Consider the following 27,698-nt stretch of genomic DNA (forward strand, 5'->3'; position numbering starts at 1 on the left):
ACAGTTGCCTGTAGATGCCCCAGTCTTTGCTCGATCAGGGGTTTGAGCCAGTTTCAGACCCCGCTTGTTGTTGCCTGGGACTTTGAGCCGGCCCCGCCCGGCCCATTTCCCTCAGGCCGGGCTCGCTAGTTCCGCCCCCAGGGGAAAGAAAGCCTGGAGGGCAGCACGAGTTTCCCTCCCTCTGCTCTCCGGGAAGCCCCCGCCGCAGGTGGGCGCGGCCGGCTCTGCCTGGGCTGGGCGCGGCCGGGCTGACCCTCGGCGCTCGTGCCGGCGGGCCCCGCTCCCGCCCAGCGCGAAGGCGCACGGAGGGGCTGGACGGGGCCCCCCTCGCTCCCCCGGGATCGCCCCCCGGGCCGCGCCGCGGAGACGCAGGCTGCGCGGGGACCCACCTTCCCGCCCCAGCTCTGCCCGCCCGCCCCTGCCTCTGCAGAGCCGCCCCCGAGCCCGGCTCCTCCTCAGCCCAGCCCAGCCCAGCGCCGCGCGGCGGCCGGATCGGGCCCCGGGTGCCGCCTCGCGATGCTGCCCAGCGCCCTGGGCTGGGGCGTCGCCGGCTCCTCGGCGCTGCTGGACCTGCCCGCGCCGCCGGGCCCCGGCAACCTGGGCAAAAGTTTCCTGATCGAGAACTTGCTGCGGGCGGGGGCCCCGCCGAGCCTCGCCCGGCCCCTGCCCGGCCCGCTCACGCTGTGCCCGGCCGCGGAACCAGCCAGCCCCGCGGGGGGGTCCGGCCCGGCCCGCTGGGCTTGTCCCCGCTACAACCCCGCCGCCGCCGCCGCCGCGCCCAGCAGCGGGCTGCCAGCGCGGGCTCCGGACAGAGGCGGCATCTTCCCTCCTGCAGCCACAGGTGAGCGCGCTCCCCCCGCCCGGCTCCGGCGGAGCTGCCCCCTGGGAGCTCGCTGGGCAGGCGGGTCCCTCCCCGGCCCTGCGGGTCCCCGGCCGCGAGCGGGCTGGATCCCCTGTCCCTCATTCATCAAGTCCCCGCACCGCTACGGGCATAGCCCAGCCGGGTCCAGGGGCGGAAAGCCTGGCTCTGCTGCAGCCCATGGCAGCGCCCCCCTGGACCGCCCCAGGGTGGCCGGGCTGCCCCCCGGGGTGTTTCGCCATCTCATCGCCTTGCACCGAACACGCTTTGGTGTAATTCTTCGTGCATTGCTCAGTCCAGGCCCCTGACCCGTCTGCCCAGCTGTGCAAGTGCCCGTCTCATTGCTAATGTTGGTGCTCGCTCGTTATTTCCTTGTGCGGCAAACACCTTGAGAGGAGCGTTTGCCGAGTGTGGTTGGTCGGTTCCAAAGTGTTGGCAAACAAAGTTGTACCGCTCAAACAAAGTGCAGGTGCATTTAAAAAGCTGTTTTCTTTGCCCCAACATTTGGAAAATCAATAATTGATTGCAGGAAATATTTCCCCCTCATTCCCTTCGAAATAGCTGAATAAATAGTGTTCCTTACTCAGAATCCCTATTGACTGAGGAAAAGTAAATGTAGGTTCTGCCCCCAAATTCTTTCTATCTAGATTACATAACGGGGTGATATATATTCAAGTACAGTTTATAAGAATTATGCTTTCCCTAGCAAAAAAAAAAAATTACTGTCTTAGAACCACAGTAAGGTTATTTTAATGTTTTTCTTCTATTCATACTTTTAGTATATTCAAACACCTGTGTGGAAGTCAGGATTGATGCTATAAAAATCGAGAACTGAGCCTTGGGCTGCTTCTGCTCCCACTGCAACCAATGGGAGTTTGGATATTGATTTCATTGCAGCACTGTCCACCAAAATGGATTAAAAACAGAGCCGTGTGTCCCAATTAAAAGGTTGAATCTGCTGTTATATGATATAATATACAACTATAAAGGGTTTTAAGTCTTTTTAAGGAAAATTTCCTTCTGTGCAAGAGCACAGTGTTATTTAAATCGATTCTGAATGGCAGGATTATGTGAAAGAAAGTCTGTTGTAGCCTTTCTCTTTGTTCGGGATGGTAGTACAGAATGACCAGTAAACATTGGTCAAATATGACAGATTAATGTCCTCATATAACATCTGATTAAAACAAGGTTACTCTCCTCCATGCCTGTGAATTAATAACCATAGCAAAATGTTTAACTAATAATGCTTGACACTATAATAATGACTTTAAATCTTCCTTAGTCCTTGATCTTTCAATGTTGCTAAGTGATTGCAATCTGAAATGATAGCAGAGGGTTAACATGAACAAACATACATACTGGAATCTTTCTGAGCTTAGGAAATACAAGAAAGGTCACAGATTCCTAGGTAATAAATTTGGGTACTAATGTTCTTGGCCACCCCTGATATCCTGTTGATCTTAATAGGTACAACCATAGATACAAGATTGGGCCTTTTGTAGCAAAAAGAAATTGAATTGAGACATAGTTACAATTTTCTTGAAATTCTGACAAAACACTAGCGGCAAAATTCACCACAAAAACTTTATTACAACTTTGCAGACTATATCTAATGCTATACTCACGTCTACATTAAAATAAAAGCCACTGCTTTATTAGATTATAGAGATACATGAAAGATTTATCACTTAAACTGGTAACGCTACTTGGCAATAATCCGAACTGTACGAAGTTTTGCTGTAGAATGTGGCAACGACAGCTTTTTATTTATTATGCCCAGGTTTAATTGCACTGCAAGTTTGAACCATACAAAGCTTTTCCAGGCAAATTATGCTTCTTTGGAGTGTTACTTTTCATGTACATTTTATGGTAAGAATTTAAAAACATTAGTCTTGAGGATAACCATATCTCGTCTAGTTATGGAAAATGTCCAAATCTGGGTTAGAAATTAATTCATTAAAACTGGATAATGAATTAAATATATATCTATTAATTAAAATGCTTACTACAACATATCTAGTTGTTGTAGAGCAATGTAATATTTTCAGAGGCTTGGAGTATATTTAAAAAACCCAACCCCATATGTATTTAAAATCAAAGTTAAAAAAACAAAACAAAAATATTATTTGGAGTACAACCTTAAATTACCACTGCAAAAGGTATGTTTTAAAACCTAAAATTGTAAACATGGAGCATTTAAAAAAAAAAAATCCAAAATACTTTATTTTATTGTAAATGAAATCCCACGAGTAGCTCCTACTTGTAGTCCCATTGACTTCAATGAGTCTACTCAAAGAAATGAGCGGGATTGGGCCAAGTAAGTGCACGTTTACATTTTCAAATCATCAAAAACTTTTAAAAATTATTTTAACTTATTTTTCTCTAACTTTATACTAACTCAATTTAGAGCCATTGAGGAAATGGGAAAGGATGCACATTTCTTCTGAAAATCATTTTCTCTTGTAAATATTGTTTATATTAAAAAGGAAAATGAAATTATTTATTTAAAAAATGCCAGTAAAGAAGACAGATTCCCTAAAGCCAATCTCATCACTATTTCTAGTTATTGCAAAGTAAGTGGAAGACTGAGTGCTCAGTCTTGCAAATATTTGCATGATTTGTCCTTACTCTGTGTGGCAGGCCAATGGTTCTGGCTACTCATATGGGTAAAGAGTCAGGCTTTCCAAGTGGCAATGGACTTAGTTCTAGTTTCTCTTGAGCCCAAAGCTTCCATTGACTTTAGTAGAAATCTTGGGTTGAACGATCAGTCCCTTATACTTCAAACAAGGAATGCTGGATCCAATCCTGCCTTATTTGCTCAGGCAAAATTCCCAGTAAAGTTTAAAAAAAAAGCCGTAAACTTTCTAGGGACAGATTTTGATCTCAATTACACCAGTGTAAATGCAGGAGCTGTTATCTTCTAGGAGGTGCCCTGAACTTTAATAATTATAAATTAGTTCAGAAACTGGCCCTTACTGCTGGATTCTACAGCTTATATTCAGGCAAGTAATTCCCAATGGAATTACTCACACGATTAAGGGCTATATTTGTGAGTAAGGATGGTAGGATCAGGGCCTTATGTTATTTTTCTTTTTGATGCAACTGTTAGAAGGACAAGAGTTTTGTCATAGGTGGAGTAAGAACTGTAGGACTGGAGCAAAATACAGGTGTTTTAACTAGAAGATTTATACCATATGTTATTCTTATTCACTGAGTCTTCCGTGGTATCTCAGGGATACTTATTTTTTTCCATTAAAAAGCTACATGCTTGGGTAATGTCACAATGTTTATTATACAGATTTTCTTCACGTAGTAAACGTGCATGGAAGCGTTACTATATATTCCAGTAGGATAAATTCTCAGAGGTCAAAATTTTCAAAATGACCACTGATTTTAGGTGCCTTAATTTTTGGATATGCAACGTAAGGCAACTTTAAAGAGCCTGATTTTCAGGAAGTGCTGGGCACTCAGCCTCTGAAAATCAGACCTCTTTAAGTTGTCTCAAGTTGAACACTCAAAACCATTTTGGTGCTGATGAAAATCTTGGCCCAAGTCTTAACTAAAATGAATGATCATGACAAAGCAAATTGAGCTCTTATGATTTTATAAGCATAAATGCTTTATGTACACTCTGAGCTAGTTACTGTAGCAGAATTTCTTAGACTTATCAGTTGTATTTAAAAGAACAAAAATACACTTTTCAATGATGGGGAATTGAAATGTATGCTAAATATTGTATTCAGTCCTGTATTGCTTACGTTCCCATAACTTCCAATGAGGTCAATGGGTGTTTTAGGGGAGCAAGGAATGCACAATCAATCTGGATATTGAAATCTGAATAAACTAAACCTGAACTGAACCTGCTACAGTTCTGAAAATAACAAGTATCCATAAATTCTGTAAAAAATTTGAATAAATGGGCTTGATTTATAAAACCTTTAAACACCCTGTAAGAACCCAAATCCTGGTTTCTGTGCGAACCTTAAAACTCCCATCAATGCCTGCAAAGGATGCAGGATAAGACCCTTTTTCTGTGACATTTGGCCATGGCAACATCTGATTACATTAGAGCTCAGCCATTGCCTGCATCAGCCATTGTGATTCACCATCAGCAGTGTTTTATCATGTGCCTTTTCATTCCTGTCAGGTGTTACAGAGGGCCTACATTTATAGTTCCATATTTTTAGCCCCATGCATACTTGTAATAATAGCTCCAAAATGTCCCCAGTGAAAAGCTGAATGATGAACATTCACACACATATTCACAAAGCATCACACTTTGAGATATGTGGCACAATGAACAATGTCAAGGAGACATCCCTTTGCTGGCTGTAAGGCCACTGAAGGGGTTAAAATCAAGGCTTGCCTTCACTACATTTATTATAAAGTTGTACACTGAGGTATGGAATTTTAAGCTTATTTTAAATGATTTTGAATTAATTATTACCACCATGTGCAAATAGCATAAGATATAAAAGTTAAACCATAAAGGCAAACACAATGGGATCCTCAACTAGTGTAAATTGGTTGTAACTCCATTGAACTCAATGGAGTTATGTCAATTTACACCAGGTGAAGATCTCTTGCACCACAACCAGTAAAGAGAAAATGTTTTAATTGTTTAATCTGACTGCTTAAACACCAATGGCCACTAATTCTGGAATTACAGGCTTAATTAGTCTGTGGAACTCATTGCCACATGTCATGTCATGACTTTGTATTTAGGATTTAAAATAGGATTAGACATTTTATATTAATAAAAACAGTATCTTGAGTTATCATAGTAAATATTAAAAATAAAAGAGGAGTTTTGGAGGCATATAAACCCTCATTTGTCAGGGCATAAGACAGCCACTAACTGCTGGGCATTAGGAGGGAAGGTTGCCTGGAGGTAGGTTATCCCATACCCACCTATTGCTGGGTTTCTTGCACCTTACTCTGAAACATCAGTTACTGGCCGCAGTGGTAACAGGATGCTGGGCTAGGTAGACTGTTAATCTGATCTAATACTGTAGTTTTTATGTTCCTGTGTTACTCAGGGTAGAACTTGTCCTAATCTGTATACTGATCATGGTGATGATGCTCCATTGCTTTGTGCCTCCATTAACACCTGTGTAAAATGCTGCTTTTCTGATCTGGTTGAAATTGACATCCGCTTTGCACTCACAAGTCTAAATGACTGCACAAAGTGCAAGGCAGTGAAGAATCATACCATCTCTTCTCAACACAGGATTACTGCAGTGTGCGTTACATGGGGTTGCTGTACCTTCTAACGGTTGGAAATTACAGTTGGTGTAGAACATCGTGGCGTGCTTATTAGGCAGTGTTTTACCCAGTGCAGCACTTTATAGCTATGCACTATCCGTTACTGGCGGAAGGAGGAGTTTAAGATTCTGGTTCTTCTGACTGAACGAACAGCGCTGCTTTAAATGGGAGGGGGATGATAAGAGCAGGTGTTCCTTGGCTCTGGAATATGCTTCTGCCCCTTGACCACCAGAGCCTGTGTGTGGTTACTTTTAGATTATGCTACAGCACTTGTTTGTTTTCCCAAGCATTTTTTGGTGTGAGAGAATTGTGTTAGGGGCTGTTGGGATGTAGTTTGTTTTAGGGCTGGGAAGGCTTTTAGGAGGCCTGTTAGACAGGTTTTTTTTTATGGCCTGATTTCCACAAAGACTGATGACCATAGCTCATATTGATTTCAATTAACATTGCAGTTGCTCTGCAGTTCTGAAAATCAGTCACCAGAAAACTGTGTACTTCTCAAGTAATCTACACAGTACAAAATGACAGTAAGTCCATTGGAGCCAATTAATTTTCACTAGGGCAAATATGACCAAAATCAGGCCCTGTGCTTTTACATTTTGTAATATGCCAAGAGTAACTGATAGGCACAGCTGAAATGTGTAGTGAAAGGAAATAAATAAAACGTAACAGTGGCCATGCTTGCATTACAAACTTTGCTGGGATGCTGAACACCGGATTTTTGCCTACAGTAAAATATATACACAAGAGAATAGAACAAGTACAAAGTATATAGTAAATCAAACACATAGTAACACAAATCTAGGTACAGAATTTACAGGATTCCATTACCATAGTATCTGAGCACCTCTCAGGCTGTTCTACACTGACGGCAGCAAAGTCGCCGCTGTCAGTTCGATTTATCTGGTTCAACTGAGTGGTCAGTGAAGACCTGCTTAGTTGATCCAGAAGTTGACATACTAAAACCACCTCCTCAAGTGGCGCAGTGCAGTGAAGACGGCGCGCAGAAGAGAAGCACAGAAGTCGGCGGGAATTATGCAGGTTCTTTGCATAACTCCAGTCGACTGCCGCCGAATCGCCTCAGTCTTTAATGCAGTTATTTTCACCACACCCTTGTAAAATAGGGAAGTGCCAGCATCATCATTTCACAGATTGAGAACTGAGGCACAGAGACTAAGTAACTTGCCCAAGGTCACATAGGAATCTTGTGGCAAATTATCATTTCATTCCTTGGTAATTGGTAAATATGTTTTACTGAAATTAAATGATTTTTCAGCTCATACTCCTTTTTATGATTTATTCTATTGAAGGCATTATTAATGATTTCTCCCAAACTGGCTGGCAATCATCCTCATGTGACATGTAACTTTCACTGAAATTAAAAGAAGAAAAGAATAAGCACTTCTAACTATCAGAACTTTCTAGATTTTCACTGAGTAATGTTGAATTCCTGTTTTAAGAGTTAGGGACTCTCACAGTATTGCACCCATGATTCTTTCTGGAGATACAAAGGGTTCTCTGGTGATTAGGTACCATATACAATTAATTTTCATACGGTTTAGGACCTCTTCTTGTTTCCTTTTCGGTTTGTGGACCAGTTCCTAGGCAGGTCTTTAGGTACCCAGCATAATGCAAGAGAGTGGATGCAAAGGTGGCTTTAAGCTACTTTTCCCCTTATGCTGGGGCTGCCAAGATAGCCTAATTATGCTGGTTAGCCACAGCCCCCAGGGCCCATTGCAGCAGAGATCATTAGAGCATAGGGATGATCTGGTCTCGCCCCTTTTCCCCCAGCCATGCCTTCCATCTTGCAGTCTGAGAAAAGGACTGGCATTGGAGCTGGGTCTTTAAGCGGCATTTAAGCACTGCTAGAGAAGCACAAAGCAGCATTAGCAGGGCCAAGGATCTGGATCTGTAGGAGAAGAAACAGGTTTTTAGAGGGGAAATGATGGAATTAGTCATAATTAAATTTAGTGAACTCAGTTATTGTGCAATATAAAATCTATGTTACAATGAGCTGCTTCTGAAACAGGAACCTCAGGGCATATACTTTTGTTTATTAAGAAACAGAAGGATAGAAAAGGGAAAAGATTAATCTGACAATGCAAGTTACTGAAATACCTGTATACAAAATTATGGCTATATCATGCCATGATTTTTTGTGTGTAAAACACTCATTGATTTGAGTGGGGGATCTGTGCGTACATTGATTGCCGAACATGGCCCTCAGGAAATTTTCCTGGGAGAACTCAGCTATACAAGCTAATGATTGCTTTAACTTTTGTGGAGTGGCACTTATGTGGCTGATTATAACCTTGACAGCATTAAGGATGTAATGTTCTTTACAGAATGAAAACAGAATCCAGTATATTAGATACTAGGAGGCTTTTTAAACATCAGACACTTATTTCTTGGGGTAGGAGAGCGGGTTTTAAATAGCATAGGACTTGATCCTGCAGTCCTTACTCCCACAGTTCTCCCATCAACAGGATGCCTATTTCTGTATATTACCAAGCTCTGCTGGTCTATCTAGGTTGATCCACTACATACGGTGTTACCGAATCTCACCATTTTATCATGAGTCTCACGATATTTGGTGTCTTTCTTAAAGCCCCAGTTCCTGGAGTCATGAGATTATGATGAGAACCTCCGTATTCATTTTAACAGGTGTAAGGTTTTAGCTCTTGTGGTTGCAGTGAAAAGCTTGAAAAGGTGAAATTAAAAGGCGTAATAAAAGAGAAGCCAAATAAAAAGAAACCGACATTTATTATTTTTAAAATCTCATCATTTTAAAGCCTATTTTATGGTTTTTGAATGCTTGGGGTTGGCAGTACTGCAACAACCAATGTGGCCTAATCGGCAAGTTTTGACCGGGAGAGGCCCAGAACTAGAATAACAGGTGCATTTCAGTTGCACACGATGAGAATCCTTTACTTTCAATTGTAGCCCAGGGCAGGATTTTAAATGAGTCCTGCAACAGCAAAATGCAAGTTTTCTAATCCACTCTGTATCATGTAACCCCAATTCCACCTGGATTCAGGGAATTCTTTCTAAACAAAGGCGTTTTATGAAGAATACAAGGAAAATCCGTTAGTACATTTATGGCTGAATTCTGTTGTTTTGCCACTTATGGTATCCTTAGTAGTACACAACAAAGGATATTTTTCATGTTGAGTGTGTGTGTGTGTGTGTGGTGTGTGTGTGGGGGGGCAGGAAATTTTCCACTGAGAACTCTAGTGTCACAATAATACAATAGATAAGCAGTAGGGAGTCCTGGCACAGCTGCACATAGGTAGCATGTGGGAGAAGAACAAGGGCAAATGGGTTTGGGTACAAAGCTAGTGGATCCACCACCACTGCATAGATCCCCCAATCTTCTGCTTGGGCTGTGTAAAAGGAATGGAGTTCAGCCAGTTGGTAGAAATAGCCTCCACAGATCATCTTCACAGTGTTCTGTGGCTTTAGCTGGAGGTTTATTGTTCCTTCAGGCATCTCCCCACACTCCGGCACAGCTACTTCAGTGGACATGATTGATCGTTAGTGCGCTAGAAGAAGTAGCTTCGTCAGATAGTGCTTAGACTGTTCACCTAAACCATGCCACAAAACTAATGAGTCTATATGCTCTACTATTATTTTGCAGTCTACATGTGGTGGTAAGATTTGTAGAGTGCCTAATATTGTCACAGAAGTGGTTTTAGTTCCCATATGTGAAATCCATGCCAACTATGCCATTGACCAAAGCCTGCCCACATGGCCTGCTTCCAGTGCACTCATCTTGCCATGTAGAAGGTCCCCAAGATAAAGGATACATGTACCAAAATGTGTATAAACTCCTAAGTGATAAGGAGCTTACAAAAATGAAAGAGCCTCAGATGTTGTCACCTAACCTTAGGTGTGTCTTTGTCACCTTCCTGATTTCAGTGGCTGTAGAGGAAAGATCATCATGCTACTTGCACATTTCAGCCCCTTTTGGGTGACTTATCTTTTTTTAGAAAGTCTAACTGGCTACTTTTTTAAAGCCCCACTGAAAACTAATAACATAAAAATGAAAACTCCCTTATTTTCCAGAGGGGTAGCCGTGTTAGTCTGTATACAGCAAAAACAACGAGAGTTCTGTGGCACTTTAAAGACTAACAAATTTAATTTTTGTAGGCATAAACTTTTGTGAGACTCAGCTCACTTCGTCAGATGCTCTATGCAGGATTTTAAAGATTTTAAAATACTTTTTTATTATTTTTTTAAATGAACTGCAAAATACTTTCAATGAGCATTTGCTCACATTTTTAAATAGATCTGCTTCTTCCGTGTATGCACTGCTTTTGTGTTTGCTGTCTGAACATCAAGTTTTATTGGCATGAATGTTCATGGAAAGCAAAGGCATGTGTGAATATTTACAGAAAAACGTATTTAAATTTGCAATAGTAGATGCATCGGAAGAGCTAGCCAAGTGCATGTGATTGAGACTCCCTCTGGTGGCAGAGCTCAACAACTCTGCAGTCTGCTACTGTCTCACAGATAGGAAGCTCACCTTTAGATCAAGTGGTGAGATCTTGTGCTTTTGGTGCTGAAAGTCCTGGGATTGATCTCCACTGATGACCATGGTGTATGCAGCCATGATCACTTATATTGGACACTCATCCAATCTGTGTGCACAGAAACAATACCATGTGACTTATTTGGCCAATCACAACTAATCAACACAGCTGGATTATGCATTATTGGATATTTGCAGAGAACTATTCATGATGATTCTATAGAGTTAAATTTTGTTTTGTTTATTGAAAATGTGTTTGAATTATTCTGAAGAATGAATAAATATGAGGAAATCATAATTTTTAGTAGCTACTCCATGGGCAGAAAAAGAGGCTACATTTGTCAACTAAATTATTCACTTAGGTCTAATACGTCGCAAAAGTATGTTTTCAGATACGTTGTCACGGTCTTTAATCATGCAGAAAGGAGAACCTCAATGCTGCAGTTGAAAGAAATAGGATTCTGCATAGTTGCAACACTCCCAATTGTAGAACTAGGGCCTAGAATACTTCCTAACTTGTTTCAAAATGCTAGAATTTTAGCAAAATGATCCCCCCCTCCCCCCCCGAAGCCCCTTGAAAATAAATCACTTTAGAATTTCATAATGATTTAATTTAAATCCATTTCACCTGAATTGTACTTAGGTACTTGACTATGGAAAGAACTGTGATTTGGGTCCTCTATCTGCATTCTAGTGTGGCAAAATTTTCAGTTTTAGAACTATTTTGTTTTCAGAGTTGGAGAGCATTTTCGAATGTCATTGTCTGAGATAATGTATAAGTATTACCCTTTGCTGAATGCTAGAATTCAGTTTACATGTACAGTATACTTCAACTTAATTGTTTAGTATTTGTAAAATGCTTGGGGCTTATAAAACTGAATATAAATAAGCATTATTAATTACATTTTGTATTTACTGTCTTGTTATAGTATAACAAGAATCTATCATCATTTCAAATACTAAATCCTCTGAGCTTTAGGACCAGATACTGTCACTTTCAGGGAAAAAAACACATAAAATAATTTTTTGAGCTCTTCCATATGTAATCAAGGCAGTGAAATTTATTCCTTATTCTGACTTTTGATTTTCATGGATCTGTGACCAAACCTGCAAACCCTTACATCTAGGGGTATTTAATGCTGAATCCTACATATTGTCCCATTTAATTCCATGGGAATGCTAGGAAGAGTGAGGAGTAGGCACAGGAGTAAGGATTTGCAAGATTGGTCCCAAGGTTAATGTTTAACTCACAAATGGGTCTATACATAAGCAATTTTATAGCTATTGTGCTTAATTCTGACTATCAAATAAAACAGGATTCCTAGGAATCAACTTGGCATTGCAGCTATTTTCAGCCTTATGTAAGGACTAAAAATGTTTGGTTGAAATGGCTTGATCAACAAACATAAATTGATTTACCATTTCATTTATGACAAGGAAATAAAATGTATACAACATTTGCCCCAGTCCTTATAGCCGACATTTATGTTTATGTGATACTTACAGTTACAATCAAGCTGCATAAAATTCAGAAATAGATGAGCCTGACTAATATGTATTGCATCATTTTTTGCGCAGATAATTTCCATTCTGTTATGCTGTTTCACACACACTACTTGAAAAAAGTTTAATAAAATGAAAGCTATTTACTGTATCTGTCATACATAAAAAATGTACTTGTCTGAATTGGGATAAACCATCCATGTTTTTATGGACCCGCGGTCCCCCAGGATGTGCTAAACATCCATATGATGGACCAGAGCCTCAACTGATGTAAATCTGAGTAGCTCCCACACATTGATTTTAATAGAACTACAGTGATGTACACCTCCTGAAAATCTGGCCCAATGTCTCTAAAAATTTGCATGTATATCTTTTATATAGCTAAAAGATGTTAAAGATGCTGTTTAATGACTATTGGCTATACATCTAAGGAAACTCAGGGCCATTGTTTATTCCACAAGGTCTGGAACAAATTAATCTAAAAAAACTGCCTCAAAAGCCACCAGTTTCTGTGGAAGAATGTCATCTGCATCTTATTTCTGGGTGTGTCATCACAAACAACAGAGATGCAGTTTTGAGGCCCGATCAAAAGACCACTGAAGTCAAAGGAAAGATCCCCACTGATTTTATTGGACTTGAGAGAGGGCCCATAGAGATCTGTGTTATTTGCATGATGGCAGAATCCCAGCAGATTGAGTTACTGTCTGCAGCTTTCATGCAAATGAATAGATTATTTCACGTTTTATAAGGCAGGATTGTGTCCTTGGGTTCTGATGCGGCTCCCATTGAAGTCAATGGGAATTTTAAAAGGAGCAGGCCTTTTATGTTTACAAGTCATGTATAGAAGCATAAAGGTTTAGTGAATGGAGAGAACTCTATATGTGGGAGTATGCTACCCACCCCTCTGAACTGATGGTATATTCAATTGTGATATATCCGGATGACTGCCCTTGCAATATTATACTCCATTCTGGGCACCATGTTATCAAGAAGATACTAAGAAACTGGAAGAAATTTAGAAATGAGCAACATATAAAAGATCAGGGGACAGGCGGGAATGACTTATAAAGATAAAAAACCTGACTAGATATAGGGTGGCCAAGGGAGAGGAGGGCATGATAACAGCTCACAGATATTTGAATGATTTAAACACCAAGGAAGTGCGGTACCTGAAGTATAGTGAGGACTAATAAGCTGTGATTAAAAAATAGATAATTGAGGCTGACTGAAAGGGAAAACTCTCTAACAGCAGGATATGTTTGGCTGTAGAATAGTCTCCCAAGGAAAGTAGTGACACCGCCTCACTTGACACTGAAAAGTACAGTGGACAGAACATTAGCAAGTGTACTGACGGGAACAAGCCTGCACTTTCAGGGAGATGGCCAAGATGATCCAATAGGTCTTTTCCATTTCTGTCTTCTGTGATTCTGAATGTAGTGCCAAATCCTGCCCATCTTACTCACCCCAGTAGTTTTGTTGTTGCCGTAGACCCTAAGGTCATTGTGATGCCAATAGGACTATTTGGATGAGTAAAGTGGGCAAGTTTTGATACTATATTTTTGTATAACAGTTTCTGCCATAACAGTTTCTGATAGCAAACCTTTTCTGTTTGAAAAGAAGCTCTTCCAATGTCTAACTTAAATTTCCCCTTCCTCCTTTTTGTAAATGCCTCCAAAGCATATACCAACAGTTTAGACAACTAGCTTGCAATCAGTTCTGTTAGAGTGTATTTATTTATATAGCACCTGGAATTCCAAAGTACTGATGAACAGTTGCAGCTACAAAAGCATTAACGTCCTTGTTGCTGTAGAAGCAAAAGAGAATAAATTTACAATAAGGCTTATTGTGTGTTAAGGTAAATTGAATATAAAAGCCAAAATTTAAAAAACGATTTCTTAAGATTAGGCTTCTAAGACCATATTTAATTACAATGGGAGGTGATCAGCACATTTGAAAATCAAGTGACTTATTAAGGTGACTGAATATGGACTCAAGCCTAATTATGAGTGCTCATGTTTTAAAATCGTGTAAAAAAATTAAAAAATCATATAAATGAGGCAGATCAATGGATCAAAATTAATACATTTGTCTGTCTTTAGTTCTGATTATTGTCTGCTTCTTTATAGAAAAAAATGTTAGAAGTCTTTTTAAAACAAGCAGTTTATTACAAAATATTTTATTCAGAGGTGGCACTGGAGATTTAGACAGATTACAATATAAAGAATAGAGGATTTTTTTAAAAAAATAAGTCAAGCAACCGAAATGGTTTTTACTTTGCAGCTCAAACTTTACAAGTATATTATTTTTTTCTACTATAGCATGTCTGCCTTCAACATGGAGGAAAAAAGAGAAAACCACATTTTAATAGTTCATTGGTGCTGGCAAAATATTAATGTAATCAAGAGTATGCTTAGAAAAAAAATGATCCTTGTGAAAATGTCCTATAGAATTTTCTACAAAATGTGATCTTTTCTAGAGTGCCTTTTTTATTCTATTAAAATTAACACAGAATTCTATAGGCAGGTTTAAAAACCCCTATAGAAATGTCAAATTGTCAGAGCCCACTTCTGCAGCTCTTAGCTGTGTTTAATAGATCCTTCCGGCACAAGTTCTTACAAATAAATGGGACTATTTGTGTAATGAGGTACTATTCAATGGAAAAGAGGCAGAATCAGGCCTTGTAGTTTTGGAATAATTTATATAGACCCTAATGGTTCATCCTTATTACATTTTACAGGTATTTTTCAAAAAGGTTTCTTTATTGAATTTCTTACTCCATGTGAGTAAAAGTAAAAAAAAACTGAGGTGTAAATAAGATGCTCTTATTAAATAAGGTACTGCCTGTCAGTTCTATGGGTTTTTTTTAAAGGTATTCCTTCCCAGGGTATTATACCTAGCAAAGTTGTATGACATAACTTTTAGATGGATGTATACTTAGTTATGAATTTGGGCCGTTGTGTTAGGATGTATAATAACCATAGCACTAAAGCAAATAAATATTGAATCTTCAGGATTGGAGTCTCATGATAAATGTACTCTGATGGTTCAGTATGTCATAACTGAAGCAATAAACGAGTTAAAATTAGCCTTGATAAAGTTACGTAAAGATTACTTTGCTGATCATTCTTTGCTATAAAAATCTCTGTTTAAGAAAAGGGAAGCAGAGTTTGTGAGACAGGACTTCAAATGCTGACTTTCTGAAAATTGTTGTTATGAATATCACTTATAGCTTATTAGATAATCAATTAGATCTATGCTTTATTTGCAGTTCTTTCCAAACATTTTTTTCTCCGAGCCCCACCATTCTACTCGGCATGCTGCGGTGGGTCCTGTCAGCACCCTGTATCCCCCACTGCTTTTCCAAGTAAGTTTTTATGCTTCATCAGTAATGCTTGAGTTATTCTGTAAACCAAAGCAGCAGGATTTAATGTGTTCTGGAAAACTAATTGGTGATGCAATGGCAGCAGCTAATTCCTCAGTAAAATCACAGCAATCCTATTCAGAAGGTTTCCAAAGATTTATCAAACTTAAGTACACTGAGCAATTGTGAGAGACTTCTAATGGCATTGAGACATCCAGACAGCTAACCGAGGAACAGTCCTTGTTTTCAGTTTGCTAGAAAAGATCCTTTAAGAGTCAATAACTCTTTTTAAAATCTGTATCAATACACATTTGGAAACAGGAAAAGAAAAGAACTGAATGATCATAAAATGGACACTGCATATTAATGTCTGCTTGGCATAAATTATGATTCAAGAAACGTTAACTTGCTTTAAAAAAAATCCTAAACCCAGCCATTCCATTCATAGCAGACAAACACTTGTGTATGTTTAATTGTGTTTTAGATTATAACGTTAAAACTGGAAGACTTATGTAGAAGATGATTTGGTCCCAGTATTATACATTTGGATTGAAAGCTTTGCTATGTGTTTCCACTTAATCTGAGTCTAAATATAACCTTGATTTTGAGGTTTGTGCATCGTGTTATAAGATTCTTTATTAAAGACTTTGGATGTTCATAACTAAGGAAGACAAGCAGAGGATACATTTCTTAGTTCCTCAGAATTGAGTAAAAAAACAGACTTGTGTGTCAGTCCAAATGGAAATTGGTGTTTAAGCATTCAGGAGCATATATTTTTATCACAGCTGAATTCAAACCACTGCTGACTATGTGCATGTGTTTTATGAATGTTTCCGAAGGGCAGTTGCTAAGTCGAATGATTCCTGACAAGTGAGGCAGCAAATGCTGGCAGTTTAATGAGCTGCAAGTTTCTGAGCACCTCTTTAGGGAGCTGACACTTTCCCACAGAGCGTTTTACATGGCCCGGGCTACATCACAATGGTTGACAGCACCATGACCAATCACCACTTTCACTTTACTCATCCACACGCGACCTCACCACAATTTTTCACTGTGCAGATGAACTTTAGGAACCATTTCACATTGAAAAGGCCTGGGCAAAGGTCAGTTGCCCTTTTGTATGGTCATAAAGCAATGCTCTATCTGCCAGTCTTTTCTTCTGTCTCACATTCCAAGAGAATTTCTGGACAGCATTTAAAGCACTTGACTGAAAAATAAAGCAGTGAATGAAACTGACTTTTATAGACTCATTCTAGCTCATCTTCCCATATAACCCTGTCTACCTGAAAAGGGATTTAGTGGATGAGCTGAGTGTATACAGGGATTTGCTGAATACATAGGGCCCATTATCAACTGTGGGGATTGTTTATTAACCAGGACTGATACACTACTATTTTGGAAGTGACCTATTAATTGTCCATTTAACTAGAATGTATTGAATTCAAATGAAAAAATGGAAACCATGACTAAAGCTTTTATTCGCTCCTTCAAGGTGGTCTCTTCCATGAAGGCAAATTAAGATTGTTCCACAGATTAAGAAGACATTTATCACCATATATTAGGATACGAAGGAAAGACTTAAAAAAACAAACAAAAAACCCCATGCCAAACATTTGGTACCATATTAGCATTTGTGTCAACACAGTATTAAACCTTTCAGTGGGTGTTCAGCAGGACAGACTGCAGACTTGCTTCACTTAATTCATTTTGACATAACTGTTGTGCTGTGTGTGTGAGCTCATGCCCCCACGTATCAGAAAAATAGACAATGTACACTTGGTGGATTTCTCTTGTATTAGTGTATTCACTCCATCCACAAGATCATAGATTGACTTTTATGTGTACAGTTTTGGTGATTTTATATATATATATATTTTAATATAGAGCAGTTAAAACAAAATTTCTAGATGACCTCCTGCTCCGAATGTTCATCTTCCCAAACTATTAGCTCTAAAATTTGACCAAATGGCTGGTCCCATCTTTCACTAATGCTTATCTGTGGTTCTGCTCACTGTTAGTTTTTGTTAGCCAGGCATTTATACTGCATCCATCACTATGGTAGACACAGTCCCAGAGGTTTCTTCCCAAACTGGGGGGATTCTTCCCTACTGTATAATTCTAATGTAGGTATTAAGCAGCCGCCTACCTGCTTCCTGGTTATGGCAAGTAAGTTCATGAACTCAGTGTTCTAGTGGAAGATGGTTTCTTAGCAGAGTGACTGTCAGTCAATCAGCAAGGAAAGAAAGTTGTAAAGGGGTCACATAATCTGTCACCCTGTCCTTGGCTGATAATTTCATTTTGGAGCTCAGCAAGAGAGGTGAGATGAGGACCAGCCCTGTTGGCTAAAAAAAGTATTTTCTTCCTCTCCTGTGGCAAGTGTGAGGATGAGAGGCAATATCCCTTCCATCTGTTTCATTGGAGGCAGGAAGGACTGGTCAGGAACTATCATCCCAGCTATTCTTTAAAAAGTAAACTGCAGCCCAGCCTCAATCCTTTCCCTCTACTGCAGCCATATATGAGATGACTACAGCATTAAGGCTGTATCTACCTGCTTCTTATGCTTACCTTAGTGTGGGGGGTGGAGACCATCCTTGAACAGAAAGGTTTAATATATGGAAGGCAACAAGTGGATTTACATGAGTTTCTTGCTCCCCAAGAAGCTCTCTGCATCAGAATGAGGTTTTAGAGAGTTTTATAGGTTGTGTTGCCATTTTCCATGAATAACTTGGCTTTCCTCAGAAGTCTCAGACATGGCTTTCTGGGGCATGTGTGCCATAATCAGCATATGAGAGTCTCAACAGAGTCCTATTATGTCTCATTACATACCTAAACATAACAAAAGTATCCAGTAAACTCTGATGTTTGTGTCTGAGTGGTTTAAAATATCAGTTTTAAAGCTGAAATGTAGCTCTACCAAGTTGTAACTTTATATACACTAACACTTTAATTTTCAAACCACTCAGACACACATCACAAAAATATCTAATAAACTGTGATATATACAGTGGGGATATATTAGGACTCTGTTCAAACTAACACGCATCCATCCATCCATCCATCTAATCAAACGCACATACCTCTGTATGTATTATACATAAAAGTTAAAGTTTAGTGGTTAAAAGTTAAAGTAGTGGTTAGTGAAAACTGCAGCTGAATTTGACTAGCACTTTAATGGGGACATGCTTTTTGTGAAAAAATGTGTTGGAAAACAATTTTTTCACTGAAATTTAAAAAAAATTTGTCAGAAGGGTTACATTTTCATGAATTGTTTTGTCAGATAATTTTAGTTTTTTGTTGTTGAAAAATTTCAAAACTTGAAATTATTTTGATCATCTCCACATAGGGTTTTTTTCACTGAAATCAATGGGAGAATGATCAGGCTGTCCAATGGAAGCAAAACAGCTCTAGAAGTAATTTGCTCTGATCACCCATTCTCACCTCCTACTCAATGGTTGTCATTAAGCCTCAAGTACCCGGCTTTTATCCACCTACCCCATAGTTATCTATGCCCATGGATATGCATACGTTACCTCCTATATATGTTTCCTATTTGCTATATCATTTCTGCCAATTGCATCTGAGGAAGTGAGCTGAAGCTCACGAAAGCTTATGCCTGCTGAAATTAAATTTGTTAGTCTTTAAAGTGCTACAGAATTCTTGTTGTTTTTGCTGTATACAGACTAACATGGCTACCCCTCTGGAGCTCTAGATTGGAATTTTGTCCCTTAATTCAATGGGAGAATGATCAGGCCACTGTACTAAGAAGGCAATCATTCTGAAGCTTCTGTGAGAGAGGAGGTTATATTTAAAATCATTAAAGGGGATGGATTGTACCTTTAGGGTCTAAAATGAATGTGATTTCAAAACAAAGCCACTTCTATGGCTTCTGACCCACAGAAAGTCCACACGTGTCTAAGGCTATCTGGATGTGGAAACTGCTTCTTACCCAAAGAGGGCATTTTTCTGTAGGTGGTGGTTATGGAGAATGTTTGTCCTTACCCCAAAACCACATACAACTTTTGGGTTCAACGCATATTTAGTGGGCCTCTGGTACCTCACCCAAACCCTGCTGCCTGGAATCTGGTGCAGTTGGAGGTGCAGTGTCAGGGCATGCCTAACCAGCAGCTGCTCTGTGAATTCCCATGGGAGGTGGGGGAAGAGTGCATGGAAAGTGATATATCTCTAGGCTTTATTATTATCTTTCTGGAGCTGGTGGAGGAACTGTGTGAGTGCCCTTTTCCGTGAATTTCATGAGCAGAAGGTCCCCTCAGAGCACAGATCAAAGGGATGTGACTGGGCCTAGAATAAACTGCCATACCAGGGCTTGCTGAAAGGTGTTAAAGGATTAGAAATGAGACTGAATGGAATAAATTCAAGTACTTCGAAAATCTTTTAATAAACAATCTATGGTTTCCAGAATAATCAAGATGTGGATGGCCAATGATTTTCTAAGGAAAAGTCTACCATGAAAACCTTGTCATTAAATTATATATATAGTATAGCTACTTAGCCCCTTTGAAATAATTTTGTAAACCATTCTTATCATATTATGCATTTTATACTGTGGCAGAATGAGCACCCATGAAAAACTCACTGTAGTTTGCTCACTGATCATATTGCGTAAGAAAAAGTGTAGATGTTTCTCCCTGACCATATTTGGGTTTCACAGTAGAAATAGCTCTATAGTCAACCCCCTATATAGATTCATCTGGTTGAGCTTTTTACCACTCCAAAGAGCAAGATCTTGGCCATCTGTAACACATCTAGATCTCTGCATGACTGAAGTTGATGAGAGCCATATCTCTGCATCTGGTGTAGAATCTGACTTTTATTGAACATGACCAAATCGTGACACATTTGTAACACCAACAACTCGAAAGTGGGACTCCAGTCTGATAGTGGTGTAAAATGTAATGCTTATTGTTCCTCTGATATATGTTATACATAGCATTATACTATCTTCCATTTCCCCTAGGAGAGGAAAGTGTTCTGCCTCTACTGACCCAGGACTCCAACTCCAAAGCCCGGAGAGGTATTTTAAGAAGGGCTGTCTTTTCTGAAGACCAGAGAAGAGCTTTGGAGAAGATGTTTCAGAAACAGAAGTATATCAGCAAAATAGACAGAAAGAAACTCGCCATTAACCTGGGTCTGAAAGAATCACAGGTATGGAGGGCTGGGAGGACACTGCACAGCCCTTAGCACAGTGGGGTTCTGGTCCAGGACTTAGGACTCCTAGGTGCTACTGTAATACAAGTAGTAAATAATAATAATTTACAGCTTTCTGTCTTTGAAACAAATATCTTCAAAATAGCTTTGCTGATGAGAGGTGGGGAATATAAACAGTCCAGGGCCAGTCCTATAGTCCTTACTTACAAAAGTCTCTGTGAAGTCAGTGGTAATTTTACCTGGTAAAGAATGAATAAAAGAGAGTCCACAGTTTATCCTGTAGTGATCTCTGTTCAAAAGTTGGTATCTCCATTTCCAGACCAAGGTGGAGGAAAGTCATCTCTGAACACCAGCACCCCTTACCCCCATTGCCCTAGCTCCTGGCTGCTTTTGGACTCTGCATGCATGAAGCTCTGTAGGGATTTGGGGGCAGGACACTGTCTTCTGCTCTGCTTCTAGGTGTCTGCACAGAAATCGAGGCTCAGAGTTGTTTTACCTTCTCTGTTTTTGCATCCGTTACTGAGCAGCCACTATGGAACTATGCTAATGGTAATTCATCTGCTCATCTGGGCTCATGCTGTCAAGCTGGGAAGGTGCAGTGGAGGAAGAAACCTTCCCTATCGAGCTGATCCTGGCTCCACGCAGAGGGAGACCCATGGGGTTGAGAGAAGCATTAAAACAACAGCATCTTGTGGAATTTTTACTGGAGGTTCCTAGCTCTCCTACTTGGCCACCTTCCATGGGTTTTCCATATGAAAGTATGATCTGGTCCAGAGCAGGACTTCAGGATTTGGCCCAGTGTTTAATATCACTGCAGTGTTACTCTTATCATACGCATATAGTATGATGCTGTCCAGGGGTGCCTGTCAGGTTTGGGACCCCAGTGCATTGTTCTCTGTACAAATACAACTAAAGTGACAATACTTGCTCTGGTAAGCAAAAAGGGGGTGGGGACAGGAGTAGAACACACAAGAAAATAAGCTTTGTGATTGGCACAGTTTTGTTTGTTTCCTGGAGGTAATGGGCAGGGAGAGGGGGAGTGGCAGGAGTGAGTGAGAGAAAGGAAGTAGGAAGAGGAACAGTCCCAACACATCACCTGCCTAGCCAAAGTCAGCAAGCAGGGTTTTGAAGAGATGAGTCTTAAGGATGAATTTGAAGGTGCTAAGGTAGTGGCTGTACACTTTTTGAAGTAGCTTTTTCGATGCATAAGGGGCACAAGAGAGAGTTTCTCCCTCAAGCATCCCTGGGCTAATTGGTGGGCATAAAAGACTGAGAATGGTGGTGGAGCACTGTACATTACTGTAATTTTTAACTTGAAGACTTCAGTCATAAACAATAAAGAACGCACAGACTGAGACCCTTTCCAGTCTACTAGCCGAAGCAGAGTAATAATCACCCTTGGACATGCTGTTTCTTTTCATACTGAAAATGTACAATCACACTGTGCAGTGAGTTTTCTAAAATCCTCACAATGCGTATTCAAGTGCTGTTCATTGCATCCCTCTTTCGTTCTTTTGCCTTCTGGATATTCAGTTTAGAGCAGGGGAATAGGAAATGGACTGAGAGGGAGGTAACTACTAACAGTAAAATTTAAAATAAAAACAATTTAATAAAAATGAGCCACATCATCCCCTCTCTAGGTTTTCCCTATATAAAAGACAGAAGAGTCGGTGAGTGTCAATTTGTAATTTGACGGGCTGTACCCTTTGGGAGGTGGGATTTGCCATCTAAGAACTGGGAAGAGGATTTTGTCCCACAATCCACATGAGAGCCACCTGAATCCTAGGAGATGCCAGGAGCCTGCAGTCATCCAGGCAGTGCCACCATTCTGCCTTCTGGCCCGCAGCCCACTGTCAATAGTCACATGCTATTCCTGCAGCTAGGCCAGCCTCAGCTGCTCTTGGAAGTGTAAGAACCACAGCTTCCTGGGGACAGTAAGAGCATTCATTTACATTGGGAATTCTTGGGGGTTTAAGGAGGTGATGCTGTGGAAAGCTGTCATCTCCTTGGTCACTACCTGCCTTCTTTCCAATCTGCTGAGCCAAATCCTCATCTCATCTACACTGGTGGCAGTAGAGGGGAATGTTTGGTCTGACTGTTGTAAATAATAATGGGCTGAATCCTCAGCTGATGTTAATCGGCATAGCTTTGTTGATTTCATTGGAACTATGTTGAACTTGACTTCAGTGGGCTTTGGATCAAGCCCAGAGAGGAGTATAAAACTGAGGGGATTTCAAGAAAAAAAGGATTAAGGTAAAATTATTTTAAGAAAACAATAACAATCTCCTATTAACTTGGGAACAGGTGAAAATTTGGTTTCAGAACCGAAGGATGAAATGGCGAAACTCCAAAGAAAAAGAAGTGCTTTCAAACAGGTGCCTTCAAGAAGAGGATCTTCAAGAGAACTACCTCTCAAGATCCACTCTGAATTTTACTTCCCCATGTCCTTCTGTATGGGAAGTGTCTCAACAACAGACAAGTCCGAGATGGAGGGAGAATTCTCCAGAACCTTCAGAAAGACTGAATAATAGAAATAGTGCACAGCCACCTCAAAGAGCAGATTCACTTCAGGGCACGTTGTATTTGTACCCTGAACAAGACATTGGAGACAAGGCAGTTACATCAGCAGTATAAAAGAATGATGGAGTTCTGCAAATTGATCAAAGAACACAGACTTCGAATTAGTGGTCTTTTAAAACTAACAGTGTTTGAACTGTAAAGCTAACTAGTTTATACTTCATCAGTTACTAAAATCTAACACCATTAAAATGACAAAAACAGTTAAAGCTGTAAGAAATATTCTTTAACATTCCATCTTCTCTCATGTCTTTTCTGGAATTATACTGAACTTATAAATGAAATAGGAAGGGATGGTAAGTAAAATGAAGTGAAGAGTATGAAACCAACATTTTGTTTTGATTTACATACTGTGCTGTATGTACATGTTCATTAAAACACATTGATACCATATTTTTTCTCTCTTCTTGCAGTCAGACTCATTCATTTCTTTTTGCCTGCAGGGCAATAATGAATAATCCTTTCTCTAAAGCTAAAAAGGGTTTTGTTTTGTTTTTTTTTGGGGGGGGGGGGAGGTGGCAGGGGGTTTGTTTTTGTTGTTTTTGGAAATTGCTTACAGCGTGTGACACACACAATAGATTCATGTTGAAAACATCTAAGTATTTTTAGTGGTATTTCTCCATCTTTCCTCATTTATATCGGTATCCAGTTGTGTGTACAATGCAACAACTCAGATGAGTTATCCTAATGAAAGAATTGAATATTAAAAAAAAATCTGTGTTTACATCACTTTAAATTTGACACAAACTGGGAAATGCAATTTACTGAATCAATTCTTTTCTCCTGGGGATGAAAAATACAATGTCCTTAGCTTTAGTAGCCTTTGTCAGATTGTCAGTAAAGTCTCTTGTATCTTGTTTTGCATTTAAAATTGGTGATAGCGCTAGGGAAAATTAGAGCTGACATGGAATTGGCAGCAGTACTATAATTGTGCAAACTGCCACTCTTGTCCTGTAAAAAGGTACTTGACAGCTAACATGCTGTACCAGACTTATTCCTGACTATTCATTTAAGCTGGTTCCAGTGGGTATGTTCTTAAATACAATACAGTACTTTATGTATATAACTAGCCTGAAACAGTTAGTATTAAAATTGCTTTACTTTAAATGATTTGCTTGCTTCATTCACTAAGTAAATCACTCTATTGGATTTAAGAATCAATTGTTCATTTTCGGAGCTAGAAAGCTTCTCAAAAGAGGAACATGTTTTCTTGTATATTTTTGTGAACGTATTTATCGACGAGAATGGTTAGAGATATTTTACGTCAGACATAATACCTGTTTGGAGAAATTTATGACATGAAAGGGCAGAGCCGTTTGATTCCCTGTAATAGCTTCATAGATTTTTAAGGCCAGAGGCGGGTCATGATGATCATATAGTCTGACCTCCTGCACAACAAGCTATAGAATTTCACCTGGTAATTCCTGTATTGACACCCCCATAACTTGTGGCTGAATCAGAGCACATCTTTTAGGAAGACATTCAAACTTGATTTAAAGATTTTTCCCTAGACAATCATTCTTTACATCACAAATAATATAATAAATATACTATACTATAATTAACAATACATTACCATGAAATATTTTCTACAATTTTAGGTACATGTATGTATATGTAAGATCTTGAGCTTGTATAAACAGAGATTGTATCATATAATACATATGCATAAAGAAGCAGAGTTAACGTTATATATTGATCCTTAACTTCTGCATTTCCTGGCTTTTGAATGCTTAACTGTGCAGTCTTAACATTGCACTAATGTAGTTTTTAATCATGTTTTTTAAAGGAAATATGAAAGCAAAGAAAAATAAGAAATTCTTTGTTTTCTAAATAAACAAGCACTAGTTGGCAAAAAACAACAGGTGCCTGTCATTGATATTAGTTAGCTACACATGGGGAATCTGATTCAGCAAACCATCTCTCATTATGGGTAGTTGAGTCATTTCAGGTGAAATTCTCTCCTGTGCTGAGGTGGCTAGCCCACAGCCTATGCATCATGTAAATCCTGCATTAACCCTATTTGGATGGATGGCTTATGCATAGGGGGTGAATTTTGCCCTCCAGTTTTCCCATTGAAGTCACAGGGACTACTCACAAAGAACTATTTGAAAGGATTGGGTCCACGTAGATTTAACAGGCACTAGTTGGCTAAAGGTCAACTCAGAGTTTGTGTTTCCGGCTAATTATTCATCTCTATACACGTACATCCAGGGCTGTCAACTTCATGGGGTTTGTTCCATAACTTGCAGGTCTTCAGAGCCTTCTATCAGGGATATATCCATAGAATCTGATTGGCTGCCTGCCTCTTTGGGAAGACCTAGGCTATGTATTGAGGAACTGACCACATGGAGTAGGCAGAGTTCCCACCCACTCCCTTCCCTTAAAGAACCAGAAGTGCTCAGCCCACAAGCTGGCTAAAACTCCTCCTCTCATATGTACTGTGCTGGGAGCCAGAGACTCCAATCTGCCCCTGGGCTTGGTGAGAAGGGAGGAAGAGACTGAGTTGCAATGCCTAGATACCTTGTACCCCATGTTGAGAGGCAACACCTAACTCTTAGTACCCAGCTGCCTAGTGGAATTCACAGCCTTGAGTTAGGTGTCCAGGTTCCCCATTTAATGCATAGGGAAAGTTAGATGTCTAAGAAAGGAGTCTCAGAAGCCAACAAGCTGAGTGGGGAGCCACCTAAGCCAGCTAGCAGTGAAATGCAGAGGAAAGGGATGGGATTTATGGCCAAATCCTCAAGGGAATTCAGGGACCTAACTCCCATTGACTTGAGTTTTAGGTGCCTTATTCATGGTCCTATGGGAGACCCCTATCTCTGCCAAGGATTCTCAGCCATGAACCTTCTCCATCTGCCCCGCAAGTACCCTAGCCACTGGGTTATTCTGATATTTGTGCCTGTCTCTCTTGCGCAGGGCCTGAGCCCGTAAGAGTACGTCCACACATCAAAAAATCCCAACCCTGTGGCAGAGAGTCTCAGAGCCCGGTCAACTGGTGTGGGCTTGTGGGGCTTGAACATTGGGGCTAAAAATAACAGTGTAGCTGTTCCCACTCGGGCTGGAACCTGGGCCCAGAAACCCAACCTCCTTGCTGGGTTTCAGCGCCCAGGCAGCAGCCCAAGTGGAAACGTCTACACTGCTATTTTTGGGACTGTTGTACAGACCCAAATCAATTGACCTAGGCTCTGAGACTCATTGCTGCAGGGTATTTTTTTTTTTTTTTGCAGTATAGTCATCCCCTCAGAGCACACTTAAAGGATCGAGGTCCCACTGATGAGATAGGCAGGGGCCTAATGGGGCTGCTGGGCCTCTGTCTTGTGCCAGGGCTCTGAGCAGCTTTTTAGCTGTGGGGTTGGTGTCAGGACTTAGGTGACTCGGGGCATACCCAGCAGAGGAAGCATAGGCACCTACGGGGTTAGGCAGCAGCCTAAAGAGACAGTGAGGCACCTAAATACCTTTGTGGATCTGAGCATAACATACTCTACGTGTGAAACAAGACTTCTAAAAAGCAAAGGGAAAAGTTTCAGCGTGGTTTTGAATGTTCTTTACAGTGTCGGTCTGGCTGTCTTCAATCCCCCAGAAATACCGTGTGGCCCATAACACCAAAGGGGAGTTAAACTTGTAACCCATACAAACACGCTTGATCCCTCTTATTTTATGTTGTTTAAAGGGAAAATTTCACTTCAACCTGCAATTCAGCAAATAAGAAGCATGACTCACCATGAATGTAGTAAATATCACAAGACACTTTGCCATTCTCTCCTGAAATGACACACGTCAACGATGGATCAAATAGTATACATGCATTTTCTTCAAATAATTTCTGAACATCAGTTATGAGAGAACAGAGGAGAACAGAACTAAGTGATACAGATTTCCTGCTGCATCTCTACCTGTCCCCACCCAATTCGTTCTCCGCCTTGTGTTCAGCCTTGCCAATCCTAGTTCAGGAGCTCCCCAGGGTCTCTCCATCACCCCCTGCTCGTAGACATTCTGTGCACACCTAAGCCTCCATGCTCAGAACCCCTCTGCTTCCTACCAAACCGATTCACAACTCAAAACCATTTGCTCAGCTCTGTAACCTCCCCTATCATCACTCCCAGACTCAGAATACCTCTGCCACACCAACAACCCACCAGGTCACAAAATCCACCCCCAGCCCAGAACCCTGCCCTTCCCTAACTGATACTCACCACCATCACCCACCTCAAAACCCCTTGACCAGCCCAGAATCACCACCTTGCCTTCTTCTAATTCACTGGTTCTCAAACTGGGAGTCATGACTCCTCAGGGGGTCACAACATGGTTATGTGGGGGCTGCAATCTGTGACTCCAGCCAAGTGTTGGGCTGTGAGCTCAGAGCGCTGCCACCTGCGGAGCTGGGAGCTCTGATCCTGGCCAGGGACGGGGCTGTGAGCCTCCCTGCTTTCTCCAGT

General features: G+C 40.5%; 1 protein-coding gene and 1 long non-coding RNA gene across 2 annotated transcripts; one reads left to right on the forward strand and one right to left on the reverse strand.

The window, feature by feature from the left end:
* DBX2 (developing brain homeobox 2) lies at positions 1–23,647 on the forward strand. The gene is made up of 4 exons (XM_067563954.1): positions 1–841; positions 15,424–15,519; positions 20,492–20,679; positions 22,987–23,647. The coding sequence occupies exons 1-4, from the start codon at positions 517–519 to the stop codon at positions 23,314–23,316; spliced, it is 939 nt and encodes a 312-aa protein (XP_067420055.1). The 5' UTR covers positions 1–516; the 3' UTR covers positions 23,317–23,647.
* Positions 22,421–27,521, reverse strand: LOC137163654 (uncharacterized). The gene is made up of 3 exons (XR_010922763.1): positions 27,502–27,521; positions 26,983–27,024; positions 22,421–22,607 (listed from the first exon to the last, which is right to left on the reverse strand). It is a non-coding gene; the product is annotated as an uncharacterized lncRNA (long non-coding RNA).
* Between the last annotated feature and the right edge of the window lie 177 nt (positions 27,522–27,698).

This window comes from Emydura macquarii, unplaced genomic scaffold, assembly GCF_026122565.2.
Source record: "Emydura macquarii macquarii isolate MOO-44397 ecotype Brisbane River unplaced genomic scaffold, CSIRO-AGI_Emac_v2 contig_2636, whole genome shotgun sequence".
NCBI lineage: Eukaryota > Metazoa > Chordata > Testudines > Chelidae > Emydura > Emydura macquarii.